Raw genomic sequence first — 27,196 nt, forward strand, 5'->3', positions numbered from 1 at the left:
TGCATATTACTAAGTGAAAGAAGCCAATCTGAAAAGGCTAGGTACTATATGATTCCAACTATATGACATTCTGGAAAAGGCAAAACTATGGAGATAGTGAAAAGATAATTGATTGTCAAGGTTTGGGAGATGGTAGGGAGGATGAATAGGTGGAGCACAGAGGATTTTTAAGGCAGTGAACCTATTTTGTTTGATACTGTAATGGTGGTTACATGTCATATTTTCGTCAAAAGCTGTAGAGTATACAACACCAAGAGTGTACCCTAATGTAACTGATATACTTTGGGTGATAAGCATTTGTCAGTGTAGGGTCATCGATTGTAACAAGTATACCACTCTGATTCTAGATGTTGATGGTAGGGGAGGTTGCCTGTGTGGGGGGTCTGCAAATATGTGGAAATTTTCTGTACTTTCATTCAATTTTGCTGTGACCCTAAAACTGCTCTAAACATGAAGTCTATTAAAAAAAATTAACAGAAGTGACAAGTCTTCTGTAACTCCAGGTAGTTTGCATGTGCTTAATGCCCTTTTTCTGTGATAAATGGTTGCTATTAAATAAAAAAATACAGATATGTATGTATATTATTTATATGAGGTTAGTAAATATAACCATTTCACCTTTTGAAAGAGATGGTTAGAGAATGGATTGATAGTTTATCAAATATTATTTTGAGGCAAAAGTAAGACTGTGATGCCAAATGGAAGTAAATTTAGCAAAAAGTAACCCTGATGGGTTAGAAAGCTGTGAATGGAGGCTGAAGGAATTAATGATAGAAATAATTCAAAATGCTTAAGGAGAACAAAATGATTACTAGAACTTTAAGGAATTTTTATGGATGAACCTAAGCTAATGTGAACAATGGTCATATTCTTTAGCTAAATATTGGAAATCTCCCAAAATTAGTGGTATATTGTGGTATGTGTCTCCGTCCCACAAGCCTTTTTTTTTTTGGAGACAGAGTTTTGCTCTTGTTGCCCAGGCTGGAGTGCAGTGTTGCCATCTCGGCTCACTGCAACCTCCACCTCCCAGGTTCAAGTGATTCTCCTGCCTCAGGCTTCTGAGTAGCTAGGATTACAGGCTTGCACCACCATGCCCAGCTAATTTTTGTATTCTTAGTAGAGACGGAGTTTCACCACGTTGGCCAGGCTGGTCTCGAACTTCTGACCTCAGGTGGTCTGCCTGCCTTGGCCTCCCAAAGTGCTGGGATTACAGGTTTGAGCCACTGCTCCTGGCCTAATCTCACTATTAAGTGGTGTACATTTGACGACAAAGCAATGCAAACAGACATTGATTAGGAAGCTGGCATAGAATCAGTCAGGACCTGATTTTGTTTTGTGGCATTATAATGTTTTGTTCTGTAAGGTATACACCCAGCTTTCTGACCAAGTCAGTTGACAAACGCCTTGTATAAAAACTTCTCTCAGCTGGGCGCGGTGGCTCACGCCTGTAATCCCAGCACTTTGGGAGGCCGAGGTGGGCGAATCATGAGGTCAGGAGATTGAGACCATCCTGACCAACATGGTAAAACCCCATCTCTACTAAAAATACAAAAATTAGCTGGGTGTGGTGGTGCGCACCTATAGTCCCAGCTACTCAGGGAGGCTGAGGCAGGAGAATCGCTTCAACCAGGGAGGCGGAGGTTGCAGTGAGCCGAGATCGCGCCGTTGCACTCCAGCCTGGGACAGAGCGAGACTCTGTCTCAAGGAGAAAAAAAAAAGCTTCTCTCTGAGCTTTACTTAATGGTATTAGTCAGCTAGGGCTGCCATAACAAAATATTACAGACTGGGTGGCTTCAATAGCAGAAATTTATTTCTCACAGTCTGGAGGCTGGAAATCTGAGATCCATGGTACAAGCAGATTTGGTTTCTCCTGAGGCATTTCTCCTTAGCTTGCTGGTGGCTGCCTTATCTCTGTGTCCTAACATGGCCTTTTCCCTATCTCTTGCTGTTATAAGGATACCAGCCCTGTTGGATCGGGGCCCACCCTAATGACCTCATTCAACCTTAATTACCTACCTTCTTCTGCCTTAAAAAAAAAAAAAAAAAAAGACAGAGTCCCACTCTGTCGCTCAGGCTGGAGTGCATTGGTGCAATCTCAGCTCACAGCAACCTCTGTCTCCCAGATTCAAGCGATCCTCCTGCCTCAACCTCCCGAGTAGCTGGGATTACTGCTATTTGCCATGATGCCTGGCTAATTTTTGTATTTTTAGTAGAGATGGGGTTTCACCATGTTGGCCAGGCTGGTCTCGAACTCCTGCTCTGGTAATCCACCTGCCTCAGCCTCCCAAAGTGCTGGGATTACAGGTGTGAGCCACCGCGCCCAGCCCTTAATTATCTTCTTAAAGGCTCTATTCCCCAGATGCAGTCATATTGGGAGCTAGAGCTTCAACCTATGAATTTGGGGGGTGAGGGAGGACAATTCAGTCCGTAACAGTTAGGTCAGGAAATAAGAGTTCTCTGTGGGGGCCGGGCGCGGTGGCTCAAGCCTGTAATCCCAGCACTTTGGGAGGCCGAGACGGGCGAATCACGAGGTCAGGAGATCGAGACCATCCTGGCTAACACAATGAATCCCCGTCTCTACTAAAAATACAAAAAAATTAGCCGGGCGAGGTGGCGGGCGCCTGTAGTCCCAGCTACTCGGGAGGCTGAGGCAGGAGAATGGCGTAAACCCGGAAGGCGGAGCTTGCAGTGAGCCGAGATAGCGCCACTGCACTCCAGCCTGGGCGACAGAGCGAGACTCGGTCTCAAAAAAAAAAAAAAAAAAAAGAGTTCTCCGTGGGGATGGGGAGCAAAGAGTGTTGTGACTTGACAATCAGATCCAGAAAAGTCTTATAGACCATTGTAAGAATTTTTTTTTTCCTTTTTAGAATGAGATCAGAAGCATTGAAGTTTTGAGTGGTTGGTCACTATTTGATTCCATCTCTATTTTGAGAATATAGGAAACAAAGACTAAGTAGAGAAACTAGTCAGGAGACCAGGATTATTATTGTAATAACCTAAGCAAGAGATGATGTCTTGGGTCAAGGTGAGAGTGATGAAGGTGGTAAAAAGTGGTAAGATTCTGTTTGTTTGTTTGTGTTTTGAGACGGAGTCTCACTCTGTCGCCAGGCTGGAGTTGCAGTGGCACAGTCTTGGCTCACTGCAACCTCTGCCTCCTGGGTTCAAGCAATTCTCCTGCTTCAGCCTCCCAAGCAGCTGGGATTACAGGCGTGCGCCACCACGCCCAGCTCGTTTTTGTGTTTTTAGTAGAGATAGAGTTTCACCAGGATGAAACTCGATCTCTTGTACCAGGATGGTCTCTTGGCCAGGATGGTCTCGATCTCTTGACCTCGCGATCCGCTCGCCTTGGCCTCCTAAAGTGCTGGGATTACAGGCGTGAGCCACCGTGCCTGGCGATTCTGACTTATTTTGAAACATAGAATAAACAGAATTTGCTGATAGACTGGATAAGTGATACGAGGGAAAGAGAAAAGCAAAAGGATGACTGCAAGATTTTTGCCTGATTAAGAAGACTGTGTGAAAGAGCAGCTTTGGGGGAGACAGTCCAGTTTTGTGGCTTTGTAGACATCTTATTGTTTTGTGGCATCATATTGTTTTGTATTTTTTACTTTCAGCAATATATATTCAACATCCTTCCAATTCAGTTCTAGGCACTGTTTTGTGTCAGTACGTACAGATATATACTGCATTTCTTTTGACAGGTATCTCTAATTAATGTTTTTTACTTGAAAAACACAGTTTTGGCCGGGCGCTGTGGCTCACGCCTGTAATCCCAGCACTTTGGGAGGCTGAGGCGAGTGGGTCACCTGAGGTCAGGAGTTTGAGACTAGCCTGGCCAACATGGTGAAACCCCATCTCTACTAAAAATACAAAAATTAGTCAGGCATGGTGGCACGTGCCTGGAATCCCAGCTACTTGGGAGGCTGAGGTATGAGAATCACTTGAACCCAGGAGGCAGAGGTTGCAGTGAGCCAAGATCATGCCACTGCATCCCAGCCTGAGTGACAGAGCAAGACTCCATCTCAAACAAACAAAAAAACACATGTTTGTAAGACATGACTTTACAGTGTCATGTTTACAAACACTGTAAAGGAAATACTTTACAAATATTAACTCGCTTAATCCTAATAATCAACTTTGATGTACTGTTACTATTCCTCATTTACAAGTAAGGACACTTAGGCCCAGAGAAGTTAACTTTCCCAAAGTTGCATAACAAAGAAGTAGCAAAGCCACTGCATTGTACTCTATCACTGTTTTCTTGTCACAGTTCGCTTATCCAATCTCCTAATCACAAATTTGAGAGTGGTTCCAATTTGGAGGTTATAAGATATGTTGCATAGGACACCCATTTTAATATCTTCAGGCATTGGTGCAAGTGTCTGTTGAACAAATAAGAATAGTTATTCTGGGCTGGGCATGGTGGCTCACACCTGTAATCCTAGCACTTTGGGAGGCTGAGGTGGGTGGATCACTTGAGGTCAGGAGTTCGAGACCGGCCTGGACAACATAGTGAAACCCCATCTCTATTAAAAATAGAAAAAATTAGCTGAGCGTGGTGGTGTGTGCTTGTCTGTAGTCCCAGGTACTTGAGAGGCTGAGGCACAAGAATTGCTTGATCCCAGGAGGCAGAGGTTGCAGTGAGCTGGGTACTCCAGCCTGGGCCATGGAGTGAGACTTTGTCTTTTTATAAAAAAAAAAAAATACTGTATCAAAGCTTCAAGGACATTATCTCGTTCTTTTTTCCTTTGAGACAGTGTTTCCCCTCTGTCGCCCATGCTGGAGTGCTGTGATGATGCAATCATGGCTCACTACAACCCCTGCCTCCCGGGCTCAAGCGATTGATTCTCATGCCTCAGCCTCCTGAGTAGCTGGGATTACAGGTGCATGCCATCACGCCTGGCTAATTTTTGTATTTTTGGTAGAGATGGGGTTTTGCCACATTTGCCAGACTAGTCTCAAACTCCTGGCCTCAAGTGATATGCCCACCTCGGCCTCCCAAAGTGCTGGGAGGTCTGCCTGCCTCGGCCTCCCAAAGTGCTGGGATTACAGACCATGAGCCACTGTACCCAGCCTTGTTCTTCTCTTTTTTTTTCTTTCTTTTCAAGATGGAGTCTGGCTCTGTTACCCAGGCTGGAGTGCAGCGGTGCAATCTCAGCTCACTGCAATCTCCGCCTCCCAGGTTCAAGCAGTTCTCCTACCTCAGCGTCCTGAGTGGTTGGGATTACAGGTGCATCCCCCCCGCATGCCCAGCTAAGTTTTGTATTTTTAGTAGAGATGGGGTTTCACCATGTTGACCAGGCTGTTCTCAAACTTCTGACCTTGTGATCCGCCCACCTCGGCCTCCCAAAGTGCTGGGATTACAGGCGTGAGCCACCACATTTTCTTTATCCAGTCTGTTCGATAACATTTTTGTTCTCTCTCTGAGAATGCTAAAGTCAGAGCAACAAAGGTTGTTTGTTATGGTTCCGAATAGTTTGTTTAAATCCCATTCTACTTGAATTCATAGCCGTTGTTGGATAACATAAGAAAGAATGAGTATTCAAGCAGAGGAAAGTGCCTGTGTGAATGGATGCCCATTGTCTTTGAACTGAGGTGGGCTGGGGCTGTACAGACATAAATACATCAGATCACTAACTCCTCCCCAGAGGTAACTACTATCCTGACTTCTAACATTTCAGATTAGTTTTGTGTTATGTCTTTGAATTTTGTATTCGTTTGTTTCTGCTTCTTTCCTTCAACATCATATTTGTGCTATTGGTCTGTGATGTTGTGTGTGGCAATAATTTGTTTATTCACATTATACAGTATTCCAGTACAAGAATATTTATCCATTCTACTCTTGATGGACAGTTGGGTTGTTTTCAGACTGTGCTTCTTTGAACATTGTTTTAAATGCCTTTCGGTGAACAAATATATAGGCTTTCTAGCAATGACATTGTTTTATCATAGGGTTGGCAAACATTCAACTTAATTAAATCTTGTCAAACAGTTTTCAAATTGGGCATACCAAGTTCCGGCATATGAAACCATATACCACAGTTTATGAAAGTTCCAGGAGTTCCACATCCGTACTAGCACTTGGTGTATTGGGTTTTTCATTGTAGCCATTCAGAAGCATGGTGGTGTTGCATGTTGGTTTTAATGTGCATCTCCCTGACTTGGGTACACATTTTGCTTGGCAGTTTGATGCCTTTGTGTCAAAGTATCTGTGAATGGGTTGTTTCCGTAAGAACAGAGGAAGTTTTTGTTTGAAGCATACTCCCCTCTGCCCAAAGTGAAATCTTAAAGTAAACTCCAATATACAAAACAGATTAAAAGGCGTATTTGCTGAGAAGCAGTATAGCATGGGAATTGAGACACAGATTCTGGAGCCAGATTCTGATAGGAATCCTTGCTTTGCCATTTCCTATCTGTGTGACTTTGGGCAAGTTACTTAGCTCCTATTTGCTTCGGTTTCCTCATCTCTACCATGGATGTAATAATAATACTTTTTATCATAAGGTTAATGTTAGGCTCAAATAAATTAGTTTATATGCAGTTCTTAGGACTGTATGGTACATAATAAGCACTTGATATTGTTGGCTGCTGTTAATAGTGGCGGTGTTGGTAATATAAATTTATTTATGAATTTATATCATTAGCTGACAAGAATAATAAGTCTCTACTATTGAGCACAGATTTGAAATTGAGGGTTATGAATGATAGTTGGATTTTATTTTAGCCTCAGCATCCAATTTTTGTTTTTGTTGCACATTATCAATAAAAGAATGATTCAAAAAGATGAACAGTTGAAAATAGGTATGGTTTGTCCAGTAGTCTCAGAATTCCTTTAAGCTTTTAATCAGCTTAAATGACAAGAAGTAATAGAAAGTGTTTATTTTGAAATTATTAAATATCCATAATTTGCTTGGATTTCCTGTTGTTAAATAAAAATCGTAGAATTAAATTTATTTTAAAAATTAATTTATGGTTTTGTCATCTATTATTTTATCACAACACATCTGCATAATAAATTTGCTTATTATCGCTTTCAGCCAAAGGACAAGATGAGCAGCAGATGTACTCAACATTTGCGTGGCATGATAAAATGTGCTCCGTGGGTACTGTAGTGTGTGTTTACTCTATGGTGCAAATGTAATAAGCCAACGACACATAGGCTTGAATTAGAAACAAATCAAAACAAAGAGAGCTACAGTTTTCCTAATCACATATTTTCAAGATATTTAAACAAATTATGGTAAGTAAAGGTACACAAACCCAAAATGAATTTTCTGGGCAGCACAAGCTATGTTTTGTTTGGTGTCTGGTGTGTTAATATTAGGAGGCATATAGAACATTCATATATCTGCCGTCGGAGTATTAGTTCATACTAGTTCCTTCTACAGCTGTCCTCCACAGTCACCAGTTGTAGATTACATACAGCCTTGCCTCTTTGCAGCCAGCTGACCCTTAAACCCAGGGGACATTTTCAACTATGCTAAGGCTTTCCAACAGATATATATGAGTACCTTGACAAACTCCTCTAGCACTAGCTTTATTTCTCCCCAGACTGTCTCCCACTGCTCCTTAGCCAAGTATGGGCTCCTCCAGACTGGCCAGTATCCCCTCTGCCTCACCACCACCCTCTGCCTCACCACTGGCATGGTTTTGTGTTCTCTTCTCTGTAGTAACAGTGTCAGGAATGCTCTCATTACCTTCTGTCTTGAGTACTGTAATTTCATCCTTTGTGGTTCTGTGTGGATACCACCTCCTCCCTGAATCATTCCTCTTTGCTATCAGTTATTCTTTCCTGTGGAATCCTGTCCTGACATTCTGTACCTCAGGATCTATTAATAAAACTTTTTTTTTTTTTTAAATATCCTAAAGTTGTACTCTGTGAGCACTACCTCAAGTCAGTGCCACTCACAAAACCCATCAGCAGAGGGAGCTAAATAAAAGAAGATGAGTCCCTGAAATTGAGAAGACCTGAAGCCAAAAAAGTACTTATAAACAATCAACTTTCACAAACTGCCAGTGCTAAAAAAAAGAGCTTGAGTAGTGTAGGAAATAAATGATTTGGGCCCTAATCCCAGTTTAAAACTTTGATGAGGTGATTTGTGTTTTTGAAAGAGTTAATTCTGTATCATGTTAAAAAAAAAAACTGTTTAGGGGGATGACCTGATAAATATAGGAATATTAGAGAACCAATCTAATGTATTCCCCTCGTCTGAAAGTTTTAATTATTAAGGATGATGAAATGAGGTCACTACTTTGTGAAGACTTGCATATGGAACACTGAGTCTGAAAGTTGCTAAGGATTATGGATAGCCCGTTCTAAGTTTAAACATGTACTATTTCAAGTAAATTTCTTATTTTGTTTTGATCAAGTGTATGTATTTAATTTCAGTTAGCAGACTTGAAGAAAGAGAAGCAGAACTGAAGAAGGAATATAATGCATTACATCAAAGACACACTGAGGTGGGTTCCTAGGTTTTTCATTACAATGCTATTATTGAGACAAAGAAATGAACCTTAGAAAACATGTCTTAATTTTTCTTTGAAAATCAGAATTTTTTAAAAAAGAATAATTCTTGGGGATTCTTTCAAGAAAACATTAAGTTTCATGTGACATTTACCTAGTTACCAAATGTCAACTTTTCTTGTTTTTTTCTGGAATTAGCTTTTCATGTGGTGAATTAGTATGCTGCGGAATAATTTAGTTATTTGAGGCAGCTATAGTACTTGTTTCCTTGGCTGGCTAAGCAAAAACCTATGTGTACATAATGAAGTTTCTGTGATGCTAAGATGAGAGAACTGATTTGTTTTGTTACCAGCTTGGAAATTATGGATTGGTAAGTTATTGGTAAAGGGTCTCTACGTTTGTTTTCCAGTGTAAAGGACTTATTTGCATTAAGCTCATAACAAATAATATAAGCACAAATTATAATGTGTTAAATCAAAATAACTCAAAAGTAGGTTTTTTGCCTGAGTTTTCAGTATTTTAAATTAACGGTTTCAGCACACACTCTCCTCAAAGGAAATTAGAAAATGTACTTGAGGAGTGAACAGGCAACCTACAGAATGGGAGAAAATTTTTGCAATCTAGTCATCTGACAAAGGGCTAATATCCAGAACCTACAAAGAACTCAAACAAATTTACAAGAAAAAAATGAACAACCCCATCAAAAAGTGGGCAAAGGATATGAACAGACACTTCTCAAAAGAAGACATTTATGCAGCCAACAGACACATGAAAAAATGCTCATCATCACTGGCCATCAGAGAAATGCAAATCAAAACCACAATGAGATACCATCTCATACCAGTTAGAATGGCGATCATTAAAAAGTCAGGAGACAGCAGGTGCTAGAGAGGATGTGGAAAAGTAGGAACACTTTTACACTGTTGGTGGGACTGTAAACTAGTTCAACCATTGTGGAAGGCAGTGTGGTGATTCCTCAAGGATCTAGAACTAGAAATACCATATGACCCAGCCATCGCATTACTGGGTATATACCCAAAGGATTTTAAATCATGCTGCTATAAGGACACATGCACACATATGTTTATTGTGGCACTATTCACAATAGCAAAGACTTGGAACCAACCCAAATGTCCATCAATGACAGACTGGATTAAGAAAATGTGGCACATATACACTATGGAATACTATGCAGCCATAAAAAGATGAGTTCATGTCCTTTGTAGGCACATGGATGCAGCTGGAAACCATCATTCTCAGCAAGCTATCACAAGAACAGAAAACCAAACACCACATGTTCTCACTCATAGGTGAATGAACAATGAGAACACTTGGACACAGGAAAGGGAACATCACACACTGGGGCCTGTTGGGGGTTGGGGGGTGGGTGTTGGGAGGAGGGATAGCATTAGTAGATATACCTAATGTAAATGATGAGTTAATGGGTCTAGCACACCAACATGGCACATGTATGCATATGTAACAAACCTGCACGTTGTGCACACATACCCTAAAACATAAAGTATAATAATAAAACAAATAAATAAATAAAAGAAAATGTACTTGAGGGTTTTTAAACCTTTTCATGATTCCCTGTCAGCCTCTCATGTTGCTTTTGTTTCTATTATCTTAATGTGAAAATTATTTTTGTATATCATGGTCAGTCTGGGGTTTACATACCCAAATAAGTAGAATTTTTATAGTTTTATGCAATATTTGTTACATGAAAAAAAAATTCCTCTTTTTTTTCCCCTCACTAGTCCTGTATTTCTTATAATACATGTGGTTCCAGTCTTAGCCTGTTTTTTTTTTTTTTTCTTTTCCCTAGTTTGTGTGATCTCTTACTCTGCGTCTGGTAGAAACTATGTTGTTGTTTTTCTTTAGAAGAGCATAAAAACCTTTATAATCATAAAACAATTTAAAATCATGTTTTGGAGAATATCCACACAGATTGTATTTTGTGTACAGTAAGCATATTAATGCTACAAAGATTGTATTTACATTATTGTATTGTAGCTATATTCTGTTGCTTTTGTGTGTGTGTGTGTGTGTGTGTGTGTGAGTGAGTGTGTCAGTCTTGCTCTGTTGTCCAAGCTGGAGTGCAGTGGCACGATCTCATCTCACTGCAACCATCACCTCCTGGGTTCCAGCGATTCTTGTCCCTCAGCCTCTCGAGTAGCTGGGATTACAGGTGTGTGCCACCATACCTGGCTAACTTTTGTATTTTTAATGCAGTAGAGATGAGGTTTCTCCATGTTGGCCAGGCTGGTCTTGAGCTCCTGACCTCAGGCAATCCACCTGCCTCAGCCTCCCAAAGTGCTGGCATTACAGGTGTGAGCCGGTGTGCCCAGATGTTGCTGTTTGTTTGTTTATTTATTTTAAAAAATGTTTTAATACTGGCCATTGCTTTTAAGGAACAGAAAACCCCACCACACTCAGTTGCGTTTGCGTTTGAATAATGTAGTTAGCACTTGCTTGGGGTATGGTGTAGAATTTTTCCCTGTTAGCCTTGACACATGAGATTTGATTATTACAATCCTCGCTTAATAACCATACCCAAAGCATGAAATGTCACAGAATTGATATCCAGTAGTAGATGGAAAGGATGGTCCATGAAGGGCTGGAACCATAGAACTCAGGGAAGACAAGAGCAGGTTATACAGCAGCTGTTTCAGTGTGTAAAAAATACCCACATTTTGGCTTGGAGCAGTGGCTCATCCTGTAATCCCAGCACTTTGGGAGGCCAAGGTGAGCGGATCACTTGAGCCCAGGAGTTTGAGACCAGCCTGGGCAGCATGGTGAAACCCCGACTCTACCAAAAAAAAAATACATACAAAAATTAGTCAGGCATGGTGGCCTGCGCCTGTAGTCCCAGCTATTCAGGGGGCTGAAGTGGGAGGATCACTTCAGCACAGGAGGTAGGGGCTACAGTGAGCCAATATTGTGCCATTGCACTCCAGCCTGGGCAACAGACCCTGTTTCAAAAAAAAAAAAAAAAAAAAAAGCCCTCACAGATGAATGACATTTGTTAGATATTAAGGTTTAATTTTGGTGGATATTAAAATTTAATGACATTTGGTGGATATTAAGGTTGCTAAGCCTATCATTGATTTTTACACCATTCATTTCAATGCCTAAACAATGTGCTCTGTGTACTGTTCACTTAAGTAGTACTTATTAAAGCTGATAATAATAAATACATATATGTTTTTTATATATATAGAGAGAGAGAGTCTTTTTTTCTTTAATTAGACAGGGCCTCACTCTGTTCCCCAGGCTGGAGTGCATTGGCGCAGTCATAGCACACTGCAGCCTCAACCTCCCAGGCTCAAGCAATCCTCCCACCTCAGCTTCCTAAGTAGCTGGGACCACAATATGCATGCCTTTTTTTTTTTTTTTTTTTTTTTGAGATGGAGTCTCGTTCTGTCGCCCAGGCTGGAGTGTAGTGGTGTGATCTCAGCTCGCTGCAACCTCTGCCTCCTGGGTTCAAGCAATTCTCCTGCCTCAGCCTCCTGAGTAGCTAGGATTATAGGAGCGTGCCACCACGCCTGGCTAATTCTCGTATTTGTAGTAGAGGTGGGGTTTTCCCATGTTAGTCAGGCTGGTCTTGAACTTCTGACCTCATGATTGTTAAATTATGATGTATTGAAGTATAAAATATAAAATATATACTTTTTTTTTTCTTTTTTGAGGCTGGGTCTTGCTCTGTCATCCAGGCTAGAGTGATCTTGGCTCACTGAAGCCTCCGCCCTCCGAGTTCAAGTAATTCTCCCACCTCAACCTCCCAAGTAGCTGGGATTACAGGAGTGCACCACCACCACGCCCGGCTAATTTTTGCATTTTTTGTAGAGATGGGATTTCACCATGTTGGCCAGCCCGATCTCAAACTCCTGACCTCAGGTCATCCACCCACCTTGGCCTCCCAAAGTGCTGGGATTATAGGCGTGAGCCACCATGCCTGGGCTGAAATATATACATTCTTGAAAAATAACTGTAAAGTGAAATTTCATATTTTTTCCATATATTTAATAAAGGTGAAGATATGCATCTATAAAAAAGCCTGACATACTAATTTTAAATGAAAACATATAATTTTTTTTGGTCTATTTCTATTCCTTGAGGAAAAGATAGTCTAGGAAGAAAACAAGATCTCAGGAAAAATTTTAATTACCAAGTCAGAGAGCTAGGTCTGTCTAGCAACCAAGGCAGGTTTCCCATGCTGCCCAAAAGCTCTTTACATAGATCTCTTCCCTCAGTTATGAGCAGCTTCTATCCTCTGACCTGATAGGCTCCTCCCTATATTTTGTTTTGCCTCAAGGAAGGAAGGTTTATGTAACATGGATAGGGCTGCTTTGAAATGTGGATCTATTCTGCTCTAACCCACAATTTTTTTCTGTTTATACATCTGTTCTAGAGATGTCATTCAATTAGCAATTATAAATAGCTATCTAAAACCAAAGAACTAGGCGCCCTTAAAACATAAACTCTGAAAACATTCAGGGAAAGGAAGCCTGAAGGGGTTTAACCTTAACCTTTTCACTATTACTTCCAAAGAAGGTAATGTCTTTTAATAGTTGTTTAGCACTTTTATGAAACACATTCGTTGTTGCTTAAGGGAAACCTGCCGTGGCTTTTTCTGATTTGATTTAAGAATAACTATTCTTAAATTTAAGAATAAGTAGTCAACTATTTTTAAATCAAAGTTTTGTATACATTACTGAATTTGCTTAAAAGAAGACATGCCTTAAAGAGGGCAGTGGAAGAAATATAAAGGACAATTTTGAAGCACTCGGGCCACGTGGGATTACATGCGTGAGCCACAGCACCCAGTCTACCTGAACTTTTAATAACACTAACACCTTGGCCGGGTGCGGTGGCTCACGCCTGTTTTCCCAGCACTTTGGGAGGCCGAGGCAGGTGGATTATCTGAGGTCAGGAGTTTGAGACCAGCCTGGTCAACATGGTGAAACCCCATCTCTACTAAAAATACAAAAATTAGCGGGGCATGGTGGCAGGCACCTGTAATCCCAGCTACTTGGGAGGCTGAGTCAGGAGAATCGCTTGAACCCAGGAGGCGGAGGTTGCAGTGAGCTGAGATCTTGCCACTGCACTCCAGCCTGGGTGACACAGCAAGACTCCATCTCAAAACAAAAACAAAAACACATTAACACCTTTAGGTTCCACTAGACATTTTCCTTTTCCCTCCCTCCCTCCCCCCCCTTTCTTTTTCTTTTTCTTTTTTTTAAAATTTTTAAATTCTCTTTCTTCCTTTTCTTTCTTTCTTTCCTTCCCTTTCTATTCCTTTCCTTTCCTCCCTCCCTTCCTTTCTTCTTTCCTTTCTTCCTTCCTCTCTTTTTCTCTCTCTCTTTTTCTTATTTTCTCTTATTCTTTCTTTCTTTGGAGGCGGGGTCTTACCATCTTGCCCAGGCTGATCTCAAACTCGTGGGCTCAAGAGATCCTCCTGCCTCAGCCTCCCAGAGTACTGGGATTAGAGGTATCAGCCATCATGTCAGCCTGACATTTTTCTTTTTTCTTTTTTTTTTTTGAGACCGAGTCTTGCTCTGTTGCCAGGCTGGAGTGCAGTGGCACGGCCTTGGCTCACTACAACCTCTGCCTCTTGGGTTCAAGCGATTCTCCTGCCTCAGCCTTCCAAGTAGCTGGGATTACAGGCACACACCACCACGCTTGGCTAATTTTGTTTGTCCTTTTAGTAGTGACGAGGTTTCCCCACTTTGGCTAGGTTGGTCTTGAACTCCTGACCTCAAGTGATCCTCCTGCCTCGGCCTCCCAACGTGCTGGGATTACAGGCGTGAACCACCACACCCAGCCTCAACCTGACATTTTTCTATGACTCTTTGCTTTATGACGTCTCTCCACAACTTTAAGATTAGTGGCTTTGTTTATTGCTGAATTGACTCCTGAATGTGTGAATTAATATGCATACCTGAGAAAATTGAGAATTGCAGTTCTGAGACCAGAAACAATGGGCCTGGTGGACCCAGGAATAGATTATCTGAAGCATGTCCTATTTTATTTTGTCACTTCACTTTTCTATCTAACAACACTGGTGCTCCCTCCCACTCACTTTTTTTTTTTTTTTTAACCTGAGTGGATACTGCGAGGCCTTATTAATATTTAAATTTTTATGTCTTTTTTTAAATACTTTTTTGTGTGTTTATAGACTATAGTGCGTAACATTTTATTCTAGACATCAGGAAATGCTTTAGTGTATGGGATTTTCTTGTGGGTAAGAGGAAGAAAGGACAGTGGACTCATTGCCTGCTCAGAGAATTAAGTACAAAGGCAGATAAGGCCTGACTCCTGCAATTCTTAATAGCTCAAATGACTGAGTCAGGCAGGCCAGAGTTCTGGCCCCAAAGCTAGTGACAACTTGAAAAGTTAGTCATTGACCAGACAATTAACTTGGATAGAGTTTACCTATGAAATCATGATACGATGAGGATTAAATGGAGAAAAAAATAGCTGTAAATGCACTGACTGACATAGAATTAGTGCTCAATAAATAATAGCTGCCATTTTGTTGTTATTGTTCTCTCTTTTCTTTTCCCCCTCAGTCATTTTTGATTGTCAGTTCTTTCCTTTAAGTGCTAGTTTGGTTGAGTTAGAATCGATTTCATTATATAGATGATTTTGGAATGTCAGAAAAGCCAAAACTGACAAACGGGATCTAATTAAACTAAAGAGCTTCTGCACAGCGAAAGAAACTACCATCAGAGTGAACAGACAACCCACACAATGGGAGAATATTTTTGCAATCTACTCATCTCACAAAGGACTAATATCTAGAACCTACAAAGAACTCAAACAAATTTACAAGAAAAAAACAACCCCATCAAAAAGTGGGCAAAGGATATGAACAGACACTTCTCAAAAGAAGACATTTATGCAGCCAACAGACACATGAAAAAATGCTCATCATCACTGGCCATCAGAGAAATGCAAATCAAAACCACAATGAGATACCATCTCACATCAGTTAGAATGGCGATCATTAAAAAGTCAGGAAACAACAGGTGCTGGAGAGGATGTGGAGAAATAGGAACACTTTTACACTGTTGGTGGGACTGTAAACTAGTTCAACCATTGTAGAAGGCAGTGTGGCGATTCCTCAAGGATCTAGAACTAGAAATACTGTATGACCCAGCCATCGCATTACTGGGTATATACCCAAAGGATTATAAATCATGCTGCTATAAAGACATATGCACACATATGTTTATTGTGGCACTATTCACAATAGCAAAGACTTGGAACCAACCCAGATGTCCATCAGTGACAGACTGGATTAAGAAAATGTGGCACATATACACTATGGAATACTATGCAGCCATAAAAAAGGATGAGTTCATGTCCTTTGTAGGCACATGGATGCAGCTGGAAACCATCATTCTCAGCAAGCTATCGCAAGAACAGAAAACCAAACACCGCATGTTCTTGCTCATAGGTGGGAATTGAACAGTGAGAACACTTGGATGCAGGAACGGGAACATCACACACTGGGGCCTGTTGGGGGGTGGCGGGAGCGAGGAGGGATAGCATTAGTAGATATACCTAATGTAAATGATGAGTTAATGGGTCTAGCACACCAACATGGCACTTGTATACATATGTAACAAACGTGCATATTGTGCACATGTACCCTAGAACTTGAAGTGTAATAAAAAAGCAGAAAAAAAAAATGCTGCACTGAACAGCTTTATACAAATAGCATCTTTTTTTTTTTTTTTTTTTTTTTTTTTTGAGATGGAGTCTCGCTCTGTCGCCCAAGCTGGAGTGCAGTGGCGCAATCCTGGCTCACTGCAAGCTCCGCCTCCTGGGTTCACGCCATTCTCCTGCCTCAGCCTCCCGAGTAGCTGGAACTACAGGCGCCCGCCACCGCGCCCGGCTCATTTTTTGTATTTTTAGTAGAGACGGGGTTTCACCATGGTCTCGATCTCCTGACCTTGTGATCCGCCCGCCTCGGCCTCCCAAAGTGCTGGGATTACAGGCGTGAGCCACCGCGCCCGGCCACAAATAGCATCTTAATGAAAGCAAGTCTATTAATAAAAACAACAAAAAAGTAATAGCTGATATCTGTAGGATTTGTAGACATGGATCATAAAACTAAATAAATATCGATTAAATAAAATCTTGATTTCTGAGGAAAAAAGAATACTATATCTGTAATTACATTGAACTAGTCATTAAAAGAAAGTTTAGAATAAGGTAATAGAGAATCAATCTGTAGAATGGCTGTTCGGGGGAGAACTATCTTTGCATTTTGCTTGTCATTCTTTTTCTATATTGAGTTCATAGAATACTATAAAGCAATCTGGGGTAAGTTTGTTTTCTTCATCTGAATGCTTAAAGAAACTTAGGTCCTCCATTTGAACAAATCAATTCCTTACATACAATTACTTTACTATCCAGTATATATAAGAATTCATAGCTGGGTGCTGTGGCTCACACCTGTAATCCCAACACTTTGGGAGGCCAAGGCGGGTGGATCACTTGGGGTCAGGAGTTCGAGACCAGCCTGGCCAACATGGTGAAACCCCGTCTCTACTAAAAATACAAAAATTAGCTGGGCTTGGTGGCAGGCACCTATAGTACCCAGCTACCCTGTAGGCTGAGGCAGGAGAATCGCTTGAATGTGGGAGGCAGAGATTGCAATAAGCCGAGATTGCGCCACTGCACTCCAGCCAGTCTCACTCTTGTTGCCCAGGCTGGAGTGCAGTGGCATGATCATGGCTCACTGCAGCTTTGACCTCCCTGGCTCAAATGATCCTCCCGCCTCAGCCTCCCAAGTAGCTGATACTACAGGCGCATCCCACAATACCCAGCTAATTTTTTAAAAAAAACTTTGTAGAGACAGGGTGTCCCTATGCTGCTCAGGTTGGTCTCAAACTCCTGGGCTCAAGCAGTCCTCCCACCTCAGCCTCCCAAAGTGCTGGGATTATAGGCATTAGCCTTTGTACCTGACCTCTTTTATTTGTAAGGTTTTTTTTTTTTTTTTTTTTTTTTTAAAAAGGGGTCTCATTCTGTTGCCCAGGCTGGAGTCCAGTGGCATGATCATAGCCCACTGCAGCCTTGAACTCCTGGGTCCAAGCAGTTCTCCCACTTCTACCTCCTGAGCAGTAGGGACTACAGGCGAGTGCCTGCTAGTTGTTGTATTTTTTTTCTAGAGCAGGTGTCTTGCTATAGCCCAGGCTGATCTCAAATTCCTGGCCTCAAGCAATCCTCCTACCTCCCAAAGTGCTGGGATTACAGGCATGAGCCACTGCAAAGCCTTAATTTAGGCGTTCTAAAACCTTTTGAAAGTTTAAATTGAGATTGATTAAACCTGACAGTCACTTTGTTATATTAGTTTCAGTTTGATTTTTGTTCCTGAAAATTCTTCCTGACACAAGGAAGTTCATTATTTCTGACTTGCTGATGGATGAAAAGTGTATTTCTTCAAAACTGTTTTGTAAATGGTGGTAAAATCTATAAATTTAAAATAAAAAGTATGTCAATTAAAAAATCTTAAGATACTATATTCATGTGATTCTGTTTTCATTCTTTGTGGCTAACATTAGTTGTTTGGACTAGTCTTCATTGGAGAACAGTCTGGTTAATTTGTTTTATTTCATGCATCAGAGTTCAGCTTTTTGTTTATTTGATGATAAATAACATCTTAAAATTAACTTATATTTTGTAATTTTTGTACACGCCAAATAAAATTTCTACAAGAAAAGCATGCTTTGTAAAGTGAATTTAAACTTTTTAAAAAAATTATTTTGTTACTTAATATGCTACAGTGTGTATTTTAAGTTATAGAGAGATTGAAATACATCTTAATACAGCTAAAGTTTAGTGACTTCCAAAGCTATTCTATCTACAGTGTTAAGAATTCAAGTAATACTCCTTAGGAATGGTGAGAAGGGACATTAAAAAAAAAAAGAGAATTCAAGTAATATTCCCAAGAAAGATATCAACCTTTGCTTGCCTCTTAATATTTACACCCTTTAAATACTAACACACTATTTCTTGTTTTTTAAAATTCATTGTTTTCTTATTCATGTCATGTTAGTATCTCTAGCAATGGCCTTTTGATTTTATCTCTTAAATCGAAATTTAGGCTTTTTAAAAGTGAAACTATATATTATCAAGAATCAAATAGGACATTAGAAGTTCTTGGCAGTTTATGCACTTTATATTCTTGAAGTTTTTACTTTCATATTCAGCTTGTCTATCATATGATTCCTTATCTAAGACTCAAAAAGTGTTCTAGTTTTTTTCATTTGTATTAATTTGCTGCTGTTATAATAGATGATTATACTAAGTCATGATACCAGTAACAGTCAAAGGAGAAAGTATTTTAACATTCTTTCAACTAAATGTACAGAAAGAAGAAACCTTTCTTGGTATTAAATTAATTAAATTGAAAGTGATCTTTATTCTGTTAATTTCTTTTAAAATGGAAAAGATCAGCACATAAGGATATGGTTTCTTCAGAAGTTTCACATTAATTTCTTTGTTGTGTCTCATCTTAGTGAATGGGTTTTTTAAATGCCATCTATTATTTTTAACCCATGGTCTTTTATCACTTCTTTCCCAGTGTCTGTTTACTAATTTGTGTTCTTTATGTCAATATTATTTTAATAGCATCACATATTGTAAAAAAAAGTGGGTTTTTTTTTTTCCATGCTAAGCAAGATATTAGCTACTTTTGTGGACACCAGCATCCTTAAATGAAAGTATTTGCATATTACTTTCCATTAAAATTTTTTTCATTCCTTAATATTCTCTTACATGGAATTGAGTAGTCTGATAAATAAGAAAATTGTACAAAAATGTTTTCCTTGTTTTAACACTATGATTTTATTCCAGGTATTAGCCTTAAATGTTGTGTATTTTTTTCTTTCTTTAAAATAGATGATCCATAATTATATGGAACACTTAGAAAGAACAAAACTTCATCAGCTCTCAGGGAGTGATCAACTAGAATCCACAGCTCATAGTAGAATTAGGTAAGCTTTGTTATATATTTTGCCTTGAGAAAAAGTAAAATAAATAATATGTTTGTTTCTGTTTTTCTCTATTCTTTAATCCTGGAACAATAGTTAGGCTGATTCAAAAAGCTCTCCATTGTGATTGGAATGCTACAGGAGAGAATAGCACAGAAAAGTAGAAACCGTTTTTACCATTAAAAAAATAAATTATGAGCCATCCATATAAGCAGCATATTTGAGTATTTAGATTGTTTTCTGATACTTAATGGAGATTATACTAGGTTTAAAATTTTGTAATTTGTGGGAATGCTGAAATTTTTTATTTCTCCTGTGTAATTGGTTTGAAGTCCTTTTTGTTACAGAGAGGCATGTTTGAAAGGGTTAGCTAGCCATCTGTTTGATGTAGGAGTGTGAATAAATTATGTAGATCTTCAGGCATTGTAGCCAATGAGCTAAGCCAGGACTCTTAGTGGAGGGGAAAATAGTTAATAGGCTGGCTGTCGCTCGGGGTTGCAGCATAAATGCTAGGAGCAGCAGCTCTATGGTTATGAGGTGGGGAGAACGGAATGACGTCATCGCTTGAGAGCTGCTGCAGGATGGAGTGGAAAGCTGCTGCTGATGGCATTGTTTTTGTGGCAGCAAGCTGAATGACAGATCCTCACTACAAAGATACCCCTTTGGCCCCCGTGTAGGCCTCCTGGTTCGGGTGTTTCACCATGCCAGCACAGCGCCATGAGTCCTGGATGCATGCTGCTGTTTGTGTTTGGCTTTGTTGGCGGGGCGGTGGTCATTAATTCTGCTATCTTAGTATCTCTCTCTGTTTTGCTGCTTGTGCACTTTTCTATTTCTACCGGTGTGCCAGCTCTGACGCAGAACCTACCAAGGATACTCAGGTACTCCCGTCTCTTTTAGAAGCCCCTGCTTAGCTGGTTTTTCTTAAATTTTTAGCTCCACGGGTCTGCTTTGTAACCATTTCCGTTGCAGATTGAAACAATGGAAAATGGCCTGAAGCTAGGATTTTGATTGTTATTTATAGTAATTTATAGACCATCAGTTAGGATTATAGCTTTATGTTTGGAAACCACCGACTAAAGAAAAGGATTTTCATATTGTACTTACACACAGTACAAGGTCAGTGTGGTCTTGTTTTAAGCAGAATGTTCAAAGTAAAGGAGAGCAAGAGTAGAGCACCGGGTCCAAGTTTATACAACCTCTGCATTTAGCTTCTGAGCATTTAGGGACAAATATCTTTTATGCTTGAACTTGCAGTCAGTTAGATACAGGCCATAGTTTATTTTGTTTTAATTATCCTTTGAATGATAGAGGTTCAGGTATCATTTTTGTAATTTTTGATAATAGCTCATGGGAACTGACAATTTATAAATATTTTCCTCCTAAAACAAAATATGTTTTAAAGTGAAAATATTTAAGACTTTTAGGTTAAGGAATGCATTTTTCCCCATTATTTACACATCAAAGTTGTGAAAGCTTTACAAAGCCTATTCACTATTGTTTTGTCAGATGTTGCCCTTTCTTTTCTTTGTAGTCTTGGGTGACAAATATCCATGCCTGCTTGTGGGGGTAGTCATTAATCTCTGTAGCTTTACTGTTGCTCACTCTACTTACACCCTTTAAGAGCCATCTTCTGTATTTTAGAGACTTAAGGTTGTGGTTTCTTTTGTTTTCTAAACCATCAGACTAACACTGTCTGATTTGTTCAGATTTCTGCTTTGTGCATGGTTTTAAATGAAAATTCATAGTATATAATTTTTATTTATTATTTAAATGTTTATAAAATATTTAAGCCCTAATTGTAGATTTAGATAAATTAAGAAGAATTAAAGTAGTAAATTCCCTCAATGTGTTTCTTTTTTTTATAGGTTAGTTCAAGTTTAATATTAGTTGAAAGCCCAGAAATTAAATTTCATCTGTGATTTAAAACTAGATACTTGGTCTTTTATTTTCTTTCCTGATTTATAAAAATTGGGAATAATCTTACTACTTGTATATATATTAGTACATAAAATATTTGTATATGTGTATCTGTATATTTAAGCTTTGAAGAAATTAAAAGCAAACTTAATATGTAGAATATTAAAATAAGACTAATGTTAAGGGGCTGTCTTGGGTTTAGACTTCATTTGAGAGGGCAGTGCCATGAGCTGCTGTGTGGCGCCTGCAAGTGGGTACGACAAAGCTTTTGAGTTGAAGTGCCTGGGTGCAAATGCTCTATTGCACGTGGCCGTAGGAGCTTTGGCAAGTTGCTTAATCTCTCTGCCTGAGTTTTCTCTTCTGACGGGAGATACCCCTTTGGGTGGTTTTAAAAATCAAGTGATTTTATTATTTTGTATTTAATTATAGTTGTAAGATATATGGTAAATTACTCAAATAATTTTCATAGTTACTTATATGTGCCCATTTTTAGCGGAAATAGTTTTAACTACAGCTTTTATTGATAAAATACCTTATAATTAAATTACTTTACCACAAAAATTGCTACTGATCTGATTAAATAAAGATATCAAAGTCTTCGATATTAAGATTAAATTGTCAAAAAGTTGGTAGTTCCAAGTAGGAAGTTCCAAGGAAAGCAAAGGGCTTGGAGTTGAACAGTACTGGCTTTGAATCCAAACTCTGCCAGTTACTAGTTCCTAAAAATCTCTGAGCATCACTTTTTCTACTCTGAAAATTGGGAAAATAATCCCCATTTCTTGATAAGGATTAAATGAGATAATGTAAATAAACCATCTAGCTCAGTACCCACCATGTGGTGAGTGTTCAACAAATGTATTTTTTCTTTTATCTGCCTTCATATATAAAGTAGATTTTACTAATTAGTTGTATCAAATGTGAATATAGCCAAAAAGCTGTTTCAAAAATGTAGTTGTAAAATTATTTATACACATAAGCTAACATTTAATAACCAGCTCAAAAATGGATATATGGAAGTAGGGCAATTAAGAAAAAAGAATTCTGATACTTGGCGATAGCTTTGTTTTCTAGACAAGTAATAGCAGATGTTTCAGTCTGCGGGTGTCAGTCTGCCACTTGATAGTTTTCCATGCGTATCTCATTTTATTTCTTCTTCTGTGAGTTTAACTGAAGCGTTGAATATATACCAACCTAGTACCGGACTAATGTTTACCTTTCAGGGTTTCTTTTCAAAAGTAGGATTCTCGTGAACTTGGCCTAATTATGCACCCTTCTCTCCCTTAGCCCAACTATATGTAATTTGTAAGTAAAGTAAGGGGAGGAGTATGTAGTGATTATTTTTTCAGAGTTGGAACATTGTAACCTAGAGCATCATTGACCCACTTGACAGATAGCTGTCAGTCTCTGAAGATGTCCCCTCCCTGTAGAGTAGTGTCTGAATGTTTGATACAAGCAAACTAAAAAGGTGGGAATTCTGCTTATAATTTGGGTTGTAGATTTTGTTGAGTGTGGATTGTAGATTTTGTTGACTGATTTTGTTTACTTTTTGGAAAGTAAAATTTGGATTCATAGAAGACTTCTTCGCCCAATAGTTTTAAACTTTTTCAACATTTGATATGTGTGAAAATGAATGTGTTGTCATTCATATAGGAAATAATTCTAACGACTGGTTTATATTTTGATTTCTGTTAGTGTGATGGCATCTTATGAAGTCTATATATCATCTTCCTGGTTGTCTTTGCATTTTGAGTTAGAGAGCTTTCCATTGTATTCAGTCATTAAATTCCCAGTCACCTTTTGCTTAACTTACTAAGGTGTGTTAGAAAATAAATAAAAGTCAGCTAGTAGCTCTTAGTAGAGAGCTACTACTGTCTACTAAGAAAATCCTTAGATTTTCAGTTCACAAAATATGGGGGGAAAACATCAGATTGACAACTTTTTATTTTGTCCAGAATGGATATGAAAAGGAAATCTAGCTACTTATCACTGTCACTATCATTTAATGAAAGAAAGGGCATTTTAAACTCAAAGAAGAAAATATGTAATTTAAAGTAAGGGTCAGTCATCTTCAAGAAAGAACAGGGTTCTATAGTATATGGGAATGTATATGTGTACAATATGTACTACATTATCTATGCACTAAGGAAATAATAATGCCTCTTTTTTCATGGACTTATTATAAAAACTTTGTTGCTGAACAGCATTTGGGAATAACTGGTGTAAACATGATAGCTGACTAGTCACTTTAATTTTTGTCATTTGGTTGTCCTGGCAGCTCATAGTCACAAACTTAGATTTGGTATTAAAATTTACCCTCTTGGCCAGGTGCGATGGCTCACACCTGTAATCCCAGTACTTTGGGAGGCTGAAGCAGGTGGATCACATGAGGTCAGGAGTTCAAGACCAGCCTGGCCAACATGGTGAAACCTCGTCTCTACTAAAAATATAAAAATTAGCCAGACGTGGTGTTACATGCCTGTAGTCCCAGCTACTCGGGAGGCTGAGGCAGGAGAATTGCTTGAACCCAGGAGGCAGAGGTTGCAGTGAGCCGCGATCGTCCTACTGCACTCCAGTCTGGGCGACACAGCAAGACTCTGTCTCAAAGAAACAAACAAAAAACTACCCTCTTTTTGTACTGCCTTCCTGCTTTTGAATTTTCCCCCTAAATCAAAGTTCTGTTTTTAAATTTTATTTCCTTGTGCATACAACTTTGATTAAATGTAATCTCTCAAACCCTTTGCCTCACCTCGTTTTTAAGAAGGCATTGAGACAGTTTTACTAGTCCTTTTAGATTGTTAGGAATGGAAGAACACACCCTTTGTATTAAGTGAAGGCACATTTCAAAAGTGGCTGAAGTTTCTTGGAATAAAAATGAACTACAGAATAAAAGACTTACTTAACAAAACGGAAAATTTCCCACTTTTATTAATAACCTCATTGTTTCTATTCTAACTTACATTCTTACCAGTAGAGGTATGAATTCCAGGAGGCAACAATCCTTTAATGTCTCATTTCTTTCTAGCTTCTACACTTTTGAGTTAATGACCCAGGATGACCGGTTAGTAGGCTTGTTTCCACCCTCTAAAAGCTCTTCGATTTGGAATCTTCTGTGCATCAACAAACGATGTGTTTCTCATTGAAATTCTGTTAGTATTAAAATTGTAACTCTTGTTCATTGAAACTTCCCACAAAGCACTGGAAATTCAGTAATCTTTTATAGAATTATTTGGCCTTCTTATTTGGAAAAAACTGACAGTGGTTTTCTCATATGTACTATGCTTGGAAGGAACTCATATAATGGTTCTGTAGAAAAACAGAGCTTTCCTACCTGGGTGGGGAGAAAGATATTTTGAGTTCTTTTCATCATTTAATAGGTAACCCTGATTTAGATAATATATTGATTTTCCTCTAGGCAGGAAAGGCATACCCTGAAGAGGCTTCAGTAAACATCCAGGGATTAGCGAGAGGACTTGGGAAGTCTAGAAATGAGTTGGGCTCACTTCCAAAGAAGGAGGTTGCAAGTTCCCCTAGGGCTAAGCTACGTATGATGAAAAACTCAGCAGCAGCTCTTCTCCAGTCCACACTAGACCACTGACTGCTTCTTGGGCAAGGAACTCATCAGTAACTTACAAACTTTCCTTAACCCTTCTTACCACTTTTCTTAGTTGATTTCTTGAGGCTAAACTAAACTGAGACTGTCCTTCCTCTTTGGTAAGTCTGTTTTATTCAGATGGGCAGACAGTGTCATTTTCGAGTGATGGTTGTAAAACAGTGACAGTCCAGGCTTACTTACAGTCATGGCAAATAAAAAAAGTCAAAATAAATGAATGCCGAATTTTTTCTCCCCTCTTCAAATAGAAAAGAACGTCCTATATCATTAGGAATTTTCCCATTACCTGCTGGAGATGGATTGCTTACACCTGATGCTCAGAAAGGAGGAGAGACCCCTGGATCTGAGCAATGGAAATTTCAGGAATTAAGTCAACCACGTTCTCATACCAGCCTGAAGGTAAGCTTTAAGCTGCTGAAATTGTCAGTTTACATTTCATAAACTTTCTTATCCTAATTGAAGTGCTAGACAACCACAGTATAATAAAATGTAATTGTTTGTATACATTTAGTTTGTAAAATTGATTTTTAAAATTGAAAACGAGCTCTTCCCAAAGAGTGTATTTTTTACTATTTTATTTCAAATTATATAGGAAAAAAAGTGAAGCATTATATCATCTTGATTTAGTATACTAATGACAAAAATTAATTTCTATTTGATATAGGCTATATGAGTTTAGGGTAGGGTGACTAGTGAGCCTAATTATATTAGAACTGAAAATCGCTGTTACCAGAAAGTCTTGGTTCATGTTAGAGGCTTTCCAGTTTAGCAGGGTTTCACTTACAGAAAAACAAAACAGAACAAATACACTGTTCCTTCTTTAAAACCACTTCATAGAACAATCTACAAAAATGCATTCTGTTTAGCTAAAAAGGCCTGGTGTAAATTAATTATAGATATGTTCTTGACCAAGAACTTGTCATCAAATAAGTGATAAATATAAACAATAATATATGCTAAGAGTGGATATGAACTAATAATTAACTTTTAAGAATATTTCAAGTTATGTTGTATATCTTTTAAAATGAAATATTCACAAAGATAATACTGATTATTAAAGATTTTTTGTTACCTTATAAAATCTACTCATCATGAAACAGGCCACCTGCAATGAATAGAAATGAATTACATGTATCTTATTTCCTTTTCCTGCTTTGTTTTTCTCCATAATACTTGTCATGGTCTAAGCATGTAAAGATAGTTCTTAACAATGCTTCTAAAATACTGTCATTTACTGTATTTATTTGTCTCTAGACTCCTCCCTAAGAACATGAATTCCATGAGGTTTATTTACTGCTGTATCCCCCTAGCACTTGGAAAAGTGCCTGGCACATTATAGGTACTCAGAACATGTTTGTTGAGTGAATGATTTGTTTTAGATGTTAGAAAGAATCTTTGAGGACAATATAAGTGGTCTTTTTCTCAACTCTAGAATGTAGAGGCATTCAGAATCATTCTATTGACCTTTGAAATGTGCTCAAAACAGTAAGCAGTTGGTAAATATTTGATAGCTTTTCTCTCACTGAAAAGCATTTTTAACAATAAGGGTTACCTTTTCCCCCTTCTTGCTCAATTTGTTAGAAGCTAATAGTGCTCAGTATTAGCCCACAGTGATGTTACTGGGTAACTCTCTCTCTTTTGTTTTGAAACGGAATCTTGCTGTGTCGCTCACGCTGGAGTGCAGTGGTGCGATCTCCACTCACTGCAACCTTGGCTCACTGCAGCCTCCTCCTCCCGGGTTCAAGCAATTCTTCTGTCTTAGCCTCCCAAGTAGCTGGAATTACAGCACCCACCACCACACCTGGCTAATTTTTGTATTTTTAATACAGATGGAGTTTCACCATGTTGGTCAGGCTGGCCTCGAACTCCTGACCTCAGGTGATCCCCCCGCCTCAGCCTCCCAAAGTGCTGGAATTACAGGCGTGAGCCACCATGCCTGGCTGCAACTCTCTCCTTCTTTACTCCTGTACCACAGTGGGTCTTTTAGCCTTCTTGTAGGTTTAATAGATTTTCCAAAACACTCATGTCTCAATCGCCTACTTGCCATGTCCACTTTCCCAAAACAAAAGTAGGTAGGAGGGATACTTTTAGTACAAAAAAATCCCATATGGTAACTATATTTTAATTACTACCCAAAAGTGTGCCTTAAGAGATTATTATAATTCTCTTTATTTTTTAATCCACTGATAGGCTGTG

At 39.0% G+C, this 27,196-nt stretch overlaps 1 protein-coding gene across 19 annotated transcripts in view; it reads left to right on the forward strand.

Annotated features, from left to right (window-relative positions):
- The window catches only part of SPAG9 (sperm associated antigen 9), a 163,488-nt gene that overhangs the window by 57,130 nt on the left and 79,162 nt on the right, over window positions 1–27,196 (forward strand). For 12 of the 19 annotated variants that reach the window (XM_045375014.2, XM_045375017.2, XM_045375009.3 and 9 more), the window contains 3 exons: window positions 8,390–8,460; window positions 19,382–19,476; window positions 25,249–25,399. In XM_045375014.2, coding sequence (XP_045230949.1) covers window positions 8,390–8,460; window positions 19,382–19,476; window positions 25,249–25,399 — 317 coding nt within the window. Of the gene's footprint in view, window positions 1–8,389; window positions 8,461–19,381; window positions 19,477–20,029; window positions 20,352–24,965; window positions 25,102–25,248; window positions 25,400–27,196 lie in introns of those variants that run through there. The other 7 variants (XM_005583741.4, XM_065531334.2, XM_074019311.1 and 4 more) reach the window with 2 other exon arrangements.

This window comes from Macaca fascicularis, chromosome 16 (genome assembly GCF_037993035.2).
Source record: "Macaca fascicularis isolate 582-1 chromosome 16, T2T-MFA8v1.1".
Taxonomy (NCBI): Eukaryota; Metazoa; Chordata; class Mammalia; order Primates; family Cercopithecidae; genus Macaca; species Macaca fascicularis.